The 11,591-nt window shown below is 41.0% G+C and overlaps 1 protein-coding gene across 1 annotated transcript in view; it reads right to left on the bottom strand.

Annotated features, from left to right (window-relative positions):
• Nucleotides 1–1,686: 1,686 nt before the first annotated feature.
• Nucleotides 1,687–11,591, bottom strand: part of ZFAND3 (zinc finger AN1-type containing 3) — a 250,970-nt gene continuing 241,065 nt past the window's right edge. The window contains exon 7 of the mRNA XM_084623757.1: nucleotides 1,687–5,098. Within this exon, the coding sequence (XP_084479883.1) occupies nucleotides 4,944–5,098 (155 nt within the window). The 3' untranslated portion in view covers nucleotides 1,687–4,943. The remainder of the gene's footprint in view (nucleotides 5,099–11,591) is intronic.

The following is an 11,591-nucleotide window of genomic DNA, read 5'->3' as shown; positions in this document are numbered from 1 at the left end:
TCTAGTTGGCAGCCAGTATCTAGCGGAGTGCCCCAAGGGTCGGTCCTGTTCAATATCTTTATTAATGATCTGGAGGATGATGTGGATTGCACTCTCAGCAAGTTAGCGGATGACACTAAACTGGGAGGAGTGGTAGATACGCTGGAGGGTAGGGATAGGCTACAGAGGGACCTAGACAAATTGGAGGATTGGGCCAAAAGAAATCTGATGAGGTTCAACAAGGACAAGTACAGAATCCTGCACTTAAGACGGAAGAATCCAATGCACCGCTACAGACTAGGGACCGAATGGCTCGGCAGCAGTTCTGCAGAGAAGGACCTAGGGGTTACAGTGGACGAGAAGCTGGATATGAGTCAACAGTGTGCCCTTGTTGCCAAGAAGGCCAATGGCATTTTGGGGTGTATAAGTAGGGACATTGCCAGCAGATCGAGGGAAATAGACGTGACCGTTCCCCTCTATTCGACATTGGTGAGGCCTTATCTGGAGTACTGTGTCCAGTTTTGGGCCCCATACTACAAGAAGGATGTGGAGAAAGTCCAGCAAAGGGCAACAAAAATGATTATGGGACTGGAACACATGAGTTATGAGGAGAGGCTGAGGGAACTGGGATTGTTTAGTCTACGGAAGAGAAGAATGAGGGGGGATTTGATAGCTGCTTTCAACTACCTGAAAGGTGGATCCAAAGAGGATGGATCTAGACTATTCTCAGTGATAGCAGATGACAGGACAAGGAGTAATGGTCTCAAGTTGCAGTGGGGGAGGTTTAGGTTGGATATTAGGAAAAACTTTTTCACTAGGAGGGTGGTGAAACACTGGAATGCGTTACCTAGGGAGGTGGTAGAATCCCCTTCCTTAGAAGTTTTTAAGGTCAGGCTTGACAAAGCCCTGGCTGGGATGATTAAGTTGGGATTGGTCCTGCTCTGGGCAGGGAGTTGGACTAGATGGCCTCCAGAGGTCCCTTCCAACTCTGTTATTCTATGATTCCTGGGAGTGCACACCTCCATTCAAAAATTTTTAGGGGTCCACAAATGAAAAAAGGTTGAAAACCACTGCTCTAAAGATTTGTTCTATCCCAGACCTCCTGATGCTCTAGTTTGAGCTTCTCTCCATTTTTTTTACTGTACTGAGTGGCAATTTCAGTTAATATACCCCATGACAAAGGAGCATTGATTGATGGCTGTATGTATTTAATAATGTACCAAGGACCATGCTGTCTGGGTACTGTTAATGATTTTGCTGATGGAGCATCTGGAATCCATTATAAAATTTGCATTTTATAACAGATTCCTGTTTTCTTCCTTTTGGGAGACCATTATTAAAAATAAACATTGCAAGGCAGAGAACTGGGTTTGAGTGCATGTACCTTTCACCCTTGGAGAGGTAGGCACAAATCTTTCACATGAAAGAGAGAGAGATGATTGTTCTCATTCTCCATAATTTAGTTTGTGCCACAAAGTCAACTCACTTCAGCACAATGTCGAAATAGGGTTCAGAGGATTGGAGTTAGTCAAAAAACTGACAAACTTTTCACAAGAAAAAAATCACCCAATTTTGTCATCAGAAAAATTAAAATTGAATTTTTGACTGGCTCTGAGGATACAGCACCAGGGGACTGTTACACCTTCAGACTGAACTATAATTGCATGTGTACACTTGCATGATGCTAGCACTTTCACCAGCGCTAAATTCATTTTCTGTAATTAAAAAAGCTTTATTGTTGCAAGTCAGACAATTGCAGATACAGAGCAAGAAAGGATTTTGGACTTAGGGCTCAAGACTGCTCATCCTAGCTGAGAGATCTCCCTCTTTTTCTGAAATCTTGGCTCAATCCTTGGAGCTACACCAACAGCAGCTGGGATATCTCTAAGTGTGACTAACCTTGCTATACTACTGAAGTGGTGTGCAAGAACCACAATACACAATTTTATCTTTGAAAGTACAGTGTTCATTTCAGGAAAAAATAGGGGTACATGTCCCATGATTCAGGCATAATTTCAATTCCAAATTGAATTTAAATAGTACCAGTTTGACTTTGTCTCCTTGTTCAACACATTCCATTGTTATTGGCATTGTAAGATCTAATCTATATAGTTTAGCTCCTAATTACCAATTTTGAACATCTCATAACTATGGAACTTTACATTCAGCAACTGCAGGTGAAGAATCAGTCAAAATACATTTACTTTAGAGGACATTCTTTACTTCTCATACCACTGTAGCAGTGCGCAGTACCATATGCATGGGACTTAAGAGCAAAGAAACTTGTTTGATAAAAGTGACAAATCTACTGTAATCTCAATATTAGGAAATAACGTTTTGTGAGGTTAAACTAGAGTTGCTTACAAAAGAAATGGCTAAACTTGAACTCTGCAGAAGTGCTAGCTCCAATGACTGGCAGAAAATACTACCCACTTCCCACCAACTTTAAACACAAATTGAAATCACTGGCCCAGTGCTGAGGTTCCCCCCCCCCCCCCATTCACATTTCATAAACAGCAGAAACAGTGCAGATCAACATGACCTGCTGGAATAGTCAGAGAGGAATTCAAACTTTAGTCTGATCGGTTTAATTTTTTTTTTTTTTTAGCAGGAGGAAAAAGAATAAAGTTACAAGAGTCTTTTAATATTTTCACAATGTTAAACTAAAACTGAGCACTAGGCTACATGTGTAAGTAAATCTAGAACACAAAAGGGTTAAATAAGATTTTCTTTAAAGATACAAGAACTTAAGCTTTCTTTACGTTTAACAAACTTCACAGAACAGATACTGCAGAAGGAACAACCCCTCCCCCCACTTTTTTTTAAAGTGAATATTGCCCATAATCCACATGAACTTTGAGTAGTGTTCTCTTAAGAGCCACCTTGAAACCAACTGTGCATTTATAACAGGGTTAAAGGAGTAGGAGGGATAAACAGCATCATCAGTATTAATGCGGAGGAGTCTTGTGTGTCAATCAGAATGTCCACCAAAGACTATGCTATGATTTTAGAGGAAAAGAAAGTGCGTATCTCAGCAACAGCTGAAATCCATGGTTTTTAAACTCTTCATGGCAAGTGTTAAAAATATCCTCAGATTGCCTTGTCACCAGGATGGAGTGGGACCATTTCCTGAAAATACAGCTGGAAATTTTGTTGCTGATTCCATAACCTTGAATAATAAAAAAATAGTTTGGTTTACATAGCTTGCATTTTACAAATGATGGAACATTTCTGATTTACTTCATGATTAAATCACACTAATACAGTCTGATGCTGAGTGTATTTTTAAAAAAAGTCTCATTAAATGGTTTGATCTGGCTACCAAACTAAAAATTAATTTGGCATGTATGAAATTATTTACCTTTAACACATGCAGAAAAAAGGAGGACTTATTTAAGCTCTCTTTCCCCACACACCATTATTGGAGTGACAATATGCTACTTCACCCCTTGGAAGTTTTACACAAGCCCAATTTTTCAAAACTATACAAAATCCTCCCCCCCATCCCAGTTTTTCTACTAAACTACCTGATTGTTAATGCTTTACTAACTTGGGTCAGGGAACCATATCCACATAGGACTACTGAGACAAATCAGCATGAATCCTCTTGACCTGCATAAACTTTGTCTGCAGCAGGAGACATGCTGATTTTTTTTCTCTCTCTTTTTTTTTTCTGCTATAAACTAACAAGATCTGTGCAGTTCAGCTCTATGTGGCTCAGTGTGAAAGCGCGCATAAGTCTAAACAACAGATCCAAAGTTTTCTATTCCATGTAATGCATTTCACATTCACTTGCTTTGCAATATATGCGGGCAGAGATTTTCATGAGAGCATCGAGCTGCATAGAAACAAGGCTGACATAGCCCATTTGATTATCTTGTTAAAACTCAAGCTGATGAGGGATGCTTTCCTGGTTGTTCCCCAATACTGTTACTGAATTCTGTTTGCTACAATATGTCCTTTCCCCCCCCCAATATATATGTCTAGCTACAGAAAGTCAGTCTGTAGAATCCAGCCTTGGCTACTGTGCTGTGAATTAGCCTTATTTGATCAATTATCAGATACCTGCACTTAGCAAAAGGCAAACAAGAGCCAATCAGGTTTCGGCCGGTGGGAATGGCAGCACTGGTCAGCATACATAACAACCGTGGAATCTGGTCAAACAACGCTTAGAAATTCTATGGATGCCATGTAGAGAATATACACTGTTTACTGCTCTAGGATGGAACCAGCTTTAAAATGAGATCACCATAATTTAAATGAAGAAAAATAGGATCTCTGCAGCAAGTTAGATATAATTTTTTTTCATAAGAATCTCTGTCCTCCTCTCTTTTTGGCTTCCTGGGAAGAATCAGAAAGATGTTCCCTCCCCAACAGAATCCCTGATGCTGGTGACATTGCCTAACCTCAAAAGCCACACGTGATGAAGGCACGGATGACCAGTCAGGTCTTCCGGGCTTAGCAGCTACCACTGCTGCTTTTAGTGGAGTTTCACCTCTTCAGGATTTACTAGAAGTGAAGAGGTGAAAGGCTGCACATTAAACACAGTTTGTCTGAAAGCTGTGTGCATAGCAAACTTTTACACCAGCTTCTACTCAGCTATTTATTTTAACTCTGCAGCTGGAAGGTTTCCAGCATAAGGCTTTTAGAGTTTGACTCCAGCAATAACAGAAGCCTTTGGATTTTTTGTTTTGTTGTGTTTTAAATCCACTAGCCATGCTCAAAAAATATTTCTTCATGTTTTAATTTTATACATTGGCTAGCAGGCACCTTTGTAACCAGCCAGAAATCAATTTCAACCACCATCAACCCCTAAACTACAGTACCAGGACGGTTGGCTAAAGAAAGGAAACTGATTGGCTGTAGTCTGAAACTTGCCCAGTACAAGGTGTCTGGCTGACTTTGTCCTAAATAAGGCTAACATTAGTGAACTAAGAACAGCATTTGGTTGCAGAGTCTCGCACTCAGGAACACCCTTCGCCGATGCGCTGGCATGATCTCCCTACTTTCCGGTCCAGTTTCACCATTTTCATAATGGCTTCCTCGCGCCCACGTCCCATGTGGTCAAACGTGCAGTCATGTTGTTCGGGCAGGCGATGTAACATACAGAACACATAACCTGCCAAGGAGAAGGAAAGAATGTGTTGTGTTAAGGACTCCCTTGAAATGGCTGAATCCTATGTCACCCAGGAGAACAGCATTATGCTGGGGATTAGTGGGGTTTCAAGATCAATGAAAACTTCACGTTTTCATTTGTTTTCATGATATTGTCACAAATATTGGTATGAACAACTTTAAATTCCACGCTGTTTTGTATCATACACATTCAATGGGAGACAACATAGTTTACACCTACATTTACAGAAATTTTCTATGGCATAGCTGAGTTGGAGTCATATATTAGTAATTTATTCTTGCAACCCACCCCTCTGTGAGGAAGGAAGTTTCCTATTTTACAGATGAGACAGAGTAAAACCAACATTTTCTAAATTAGTCTCTGATTTTGGATGCCCAGCTGGAAATATCTAGGGTCTGATTTTCAGAGGCATTGAACACCTTCAGCTTCCTTTGACTTCTTTTGGAGTTGTGGGTGCTGAGCATGCTGTCCATGGTGTCACAGTTTGGGGACCCAAATACCATGGCACTCAAAATCAGAAGTTATTTTAAAAATGTTGACTCTGTTAGCACCATCAACCCTGTGACTGAGCTGGAAAAAGAACCCAGATTTCCCCAGTCTATTTGTACTGAATGCCATTCTCTTTTTGAGGGTGTCCTCACTCTCTGTCAGAACCCAGAGGATTCCCTTCCTCACGATGCTATGTCATGCCATTATCCTTCTGACTGTGGGTCAGTCTTCTCTCTCCCTTCCTTCCTCTCCCAGCTACTTAATACCATTCAGGCATCCAGAGCCCTGCACTTCAATGATAAAAGGCAGCCTTTTTTCCCCCCAAAGGGGAAGAATAAAGCCTCTTCAGCACCTAGTCTTTTTCAATCTAGGGAGAGACTGGAAACCGAACTGTCATCTCGGGATGTGGGCTGAACATCAGAGTGAGTATAAAAGTCTTGACTTCAGATCCCGTCTCTGACACAGATACTTGGTAACTTTGAACAAATCTCCTCTCTGCGTCCATTTCCCTATCAGTAAAATGAGGATAATAATTACCTCACAGGGACATTGTAAGTAGTGTTTCTAAAGGCCTTTGCAAGTGAAAAGTGCTGTATGATGGTAAGTAGTAGTAGGCTGATACAGTATGGCAGAACAGCAGCACACAGCTACCAGGATGGCATAATCCACTGCATTTGAAAAGTAGTACAATATAATGTATGCCAACAATATCCCTCCTGCATGATAGCTCAAAGGACATCATTCTGCCTCCCACAGAACACTTAGCTAGTGCCTCTCCATAAGCAATCAGAACGGATTAAAACCACAATTATTTCAAGCTTCTAAAACAGGGGTTCTCAAACTTCATTGCACCATGACCCCCTTCTGACAACAAAGATTACTACACGACCCCAGAAGTGGGGACCAAAGCCTGAGCCCACATGAGCCATGCTGCCCCAGGTTGGGGTGGGGGCAAAGCCCAAGCCCCACCACTCCAGGAAGGGGGGCCAAAGCTGAAGCCCCGCCACCCAGGGCTGAAGCGCTCGAGCTTTGGCCCCAGGTGGTGGGGCTCGGGATTCAACCCCAGAAAGTCTAAGCCAGCCCTGGCGACCCCATTAAAATGGTGTCACAACCCACAGTTTGAGAACCGCTGCTGTAAACCTATATTACAAGACACCACTATAGAAATGAAAGAACCAATAGATTACCTTTACATTGGTAAGATCCTTAAGAAAACCGATACAAAAAAAAAAAATCTCATGAGGGATTATTTTTGCAAAACTAACTTGAAGACAGAATGGATTTATTTTGGCTTGCAGTTTCAATGACACCTGCTACATTTTTTACATTTACATTAGTTCACATCGCTATATTTCACACCCTTACCTTGTGCAGAGCATGTATTCTTGGGATACCAGCAACAAAAATGGAGTTTCCTTTACTTAAGGTATCTTATTTAACAAAACAGACAATGATTCAGCTAAATTAGGATATAAAACCTTTATCCCTTTCCCCATTTATTCTCAACTGCTGATCCACAGCAGACATATGCAGGAAGTACCAGGCACTTCCAAGGTCAGATGGTAAAGATGGTTTAAGTAAGAATGCCCTTGGGTATCAACTTAACAGGCTACTTGCCTGATTCTCTTGTGTACATTCTGGGGTAGGGAACATCTCCAACTGAGATTGGCATTTCCTTTCTCCATTTGTTGAAAATAGGACATCAGCCTGCTGAACCAATACCAATTGGATGGCATAGGAATATAGCAACTGCCATATTGCATCAGACCTGAGGTCCATCTAGTCCAGTATCCTGTCTCTGAAAGTGGCAAGCATCAGATGTTTTACAGGAAAGTGCAAGAAACCATGCATTAACAGATATGGTATAATCTGCCCACCATGACAGTTTCATCCTAATCCCTGTTAGAAATTGCCTTAAACCCTGCAATACGAGGTTTCATATCCTTTCCACTTCTTTTTATATCATCATTAGCTAACAAGTCTGGATATTCTTGCTATCCATATAAATGTCCAATCCTTCTTTGAATCTTGCTAAAACTCTTGGTTTCAATGACATTCTGTGGCAGTGAGTTCCAGAGTCTAATTATGCATTGTGTGAAAATGTATTTCCTTTTATCAGTTTTGAATTTGTCACATTTCAGCTTCATTGACTGTCTCCTTGTTCTTGTGATATGAAGCAGGGAGAACAGAAGCTTTCACTCTATCTTCTCTAGACCAGTGGTCTCCAAAGTGAGGTGCACAGCAGGAGGAGCACCGCCAGAACGCCCCCGTCACTTTGGCGGCTGCGCTCATGGACCTTTGATTCCTCAGTGGCACGCTGGCGGCTGCTCAGCTCTCCCTGCCCCATCTTTGGCCGCACGCCAGCAGCCACTCTTTTTTTTTTTTCCGCTTCCCTAGAGCTGGCCCTGGGGGATGCGCGATCCAAAAAGTTTGGAGACCACTGCTCTAGACCATTGTTTTATGTAACTATCATGTCCTATCTTATTTTGTCTCCTTCTAAGGTAAACAATCCCATTATTTTCATGCTCCACATATCAGTTTTTCTAAGCCCCAATCATTCTCACCACCCTTTTCTGAGACCCCGCTAATGCTGCAACATCCTTTCTTAGACGAGGTGAGCAGTAATTTACACAGTATCCTACATAAAGATATTCCATCAATATTTTCTCTATTATTCTTCCATTCAATCCTCATGTCTCCTAACATGTTTTTTTAAAAAAACTACAACTGCACACTGAACAGAAATTCATCAGTCTGTCCACAAAAGGTATCCAGATGCTTTTCTTGGGTGGATTCTGTTAATTTAGAGTCTCACTATTCTAGTGGGCCAGTGAATGATCTAAACTATTTTCAGCTATCTCTTATTGCCGGGGCTTTTGCTTTTTATAAATATGTGCAAGTGAGAACAATGCCTTAAAAACCCATATGGAAAATTTACAGACTGTTCAAACAGAATAGTGATAATGCCTACAACTGAATTCATAAAAAAAAAATCCCATCATTAAAAAACCAATATCCAATACAGGATTTTTAACATTTTACTTAAGACAAGTTTTTATATTATTAGCTTTTCTTTTACATTATGCATTGGGCTTTTTAGATAGGTAAAGGATAACATTATCGAAAGTCCCTAAGAACTTAAATGAGCCATGCATCAGCCTATCGAAGCTAGGTTGTATAACAACATAGTTCTGAAGAATTTTTCACTAGTTCACAGTTGTATTATTGCTTCTGTATTCTCTCCCTGCTTCACTAGCCTTGGGAATCAGGGTGGGCACTACGTAGTCGGTTGTGTGTGGGAGTGCCCATTCCAGTCCCAGGCTCATCAACTTTGACAGCAATTACATTATTAATTTATTGCACTAGGAGAGAAGGCCAATATGTTTATCTCTACTCTTATCCTTAAAACCAGTTCAGATTTAGAGATGAAACCGTTTCCTGAGAAACAGGAGCTCCCTCTTGGTTAGAAAGCAGAGTTAGATTAATGAGCTCTTGTGGTATATTTACTGTTAAGTTCATTACTGAAAGATACTGGATATGGGTTGTCTCTCCTAAAGGATAGTACAGAAATGCAGAAGTACCTTTGCTAGTCCACTTTAACAAGCAAAAAACTTCTTGCAGGGGAAAAATATCTGTCAGCTAAGGCTAGTTTAGCAAAAGCAGAGTCATAGCAAAAATACAGCAAAACGAACGATTTCAGCTCCGGGTGGCAGATCTCAATGTGCTACACTTCATGTCAGGAATAGGCTATGTACTGTGCTCTCTACACTACATTCATCTAATGCAGCATTGTGGAAAGATGTACTGAGGCATTAATACCTTATAGGTAGGGCCCTACCAAATTCATGGTCCGTTTTGGACACTTTCATGGTCATAGGATTTAAAAAAAATAATAAATTTCATGATTTCAGCTATTTAAATCTGAAATTTCACAGTGGTGTAATTGTAGGGGTCCTGACCCAAAAATGAGTTGTGGGAAGGTCACAAGGTTATTGTAGGAGGGGTTGCGGTACTGCTCCCCTTACTTCTGCGCTGCTGCGGGCGGTGGCACTGCCTTCAGAGCGGGGCACCTGGAGAGTTGTGGCTGCTGGCCAGGAGCCCCGCTCTGAAGGTAGAGCCACAGCACAGAAGTAAGGGTGGCAATACAATACCATACCTTACTTATGTGCTGCTGCTGGCAGGGTGCTACTTTCAGAGCTTGGCACCTGGCCAATAGCGGCCGCTCTCTGGCCCCCCTGCTCTGAAGGCAGCACCACGATCCTCTGCAACTCCCTTTTGGGTCAAGACCCCCAATTTGAGAAATGCTGGTCTCTTCTGTGAAATCTGTATAGTATGAAGTAAAAATCACAACAGACAAGATTTCGCGGTGGCAGACCAGATTCCATGGTGCGTGACGCGTTTTTCATGGCCATGAATTTGGTAGGGCCCTACTTATGGGATCTTATAAGTGCAGTAAGGAGCTATTCTCTGGAATTCATCAAAACGAGGCTTCTGCTACATTAATTAGAACTTCAATGGGACCCTGAGAGCTAGGACTGCACCTGGTGTAACATCTCTCTCTAGAGTACTCATGCCATTTCAAGTGATCTTGAAAATGGTGGAAGCATCATTCAAAGAAAGTCTATAAGACAGCAAAGAACAGCTGTGAAGTCTGCCCTTCATTTTTCATTCTTCCTGAGGACTCTGCTGGAGAAAGCACATTTCAGCTGGAGGTCACTAAAGCAGCTCTATGTACCTAAGATGGGAGAGCACATCAGACTTCTGTTCTTACTCTGTGTGAAAGTGAAATGCTGCTGAGTCCCTGTTAGGTAAGAAGCTGTTCACATCACTAGACAGGAATAAGGAACAATAACTATTGAGAGCTTCCACCAAAGTGCTAAAAAAATCTACATTTAATTCTTCTTGACGTTTTGACTTCTGAGTTTTGAAAGCAGCTAGCTGCTAAAATACCAGCAAAGTAATACATGAAGCATTAGAAACAATTAAAATACATTGCATAGTAATTCACTAGGAAAAAGTCAGGATGGAGTTTTGGAGGGTTCTTAATTCCCTCAAATGGCATCAATTCAGTTCAGTTCCTTTTCTTGTCACGATAACTCAATGGAAGGAAATATGGTCCTGGAACATGCCCCTTTTTGCAGAGTAGGTGTTGTAGGTGTTACTGCAAGCCAACAGTTTTACCCTCATTGCAAGCCAGCAACTGAAAGCTACAGCAAGAAGGACTGGGTATTCTCTTACAGGTTTTTGGCAGATCTGTAGACCTCAATCTTCCAGTAGTAGAGTCCACTGGAGAAGTTCAAGGATATTCCTGATAAATATCTATATGAGGATTTCAGTGACTAACTAGCATGTTAAACAGAAAGGGAGAAAACATTTCCAAATGCCAATCCCTGTGTTTAAGAATCCAAAAACCTGTCATGACAAGACCCTTTTTTTTTGGGATATGAGCATGTCTTGAGAAGCTAGCAAGAGAAAGAAAAATTGCTCAAGTACAAGTGTCAACAAAGATTATTCTTATTAAATATTTATGTAGTGCCGTAATTTGCATGGTGATTTAAAGATATTGAAGACAATGCCCCATCTCAAAGATTAAGATTAGCAAAAAAGCAATTGCACATTGACCTAACTACCCTGGAATAACTGCTCAACTTTCAGCACTTTTAAGCTTTAGTTTTTGTAGAAATCAGAAATGTTCAGACTTACCCTGAAGTTTTCATAGCAAATGTGCTGAGTTGTAGACTCATCCACCGAAGTTAAGACAAAACCCCAAATTCCACTTTAGTGGGGTTTTATTTTAGTATTTCCAAACACCTCAATTCACAGAACTGCAAAAACCTCATTAGCTTAAGCTGACAAAATACCTGACTGTAAAATGCTATAAAAACTGTAACAATATTTTCTGGGTCATAAATTTGAAAACATTAGTAATGTTCAGACTTGATTCACTAGTCAAAGCGAAAGTGAGCCATTCTCTCCTGAAATACCG

This window comes from Lepidochelys olivacea, assembly GCF_965140295.1.
Source record: "Lepidochelys olivacea isolate rLepOli2 genome assembly, chromosome: 3".
Classification (NCBI taxonomy): Eukaryota; Metazoa; Chordata; order Testudines; family Cheloniidae; genus Lepidochelys; species Lepidochelys olivacea.
Note: the sequence above shows the minus strand (reverse complement) of the source record. Positions and strands in the feature narration are given on the sequence as shown.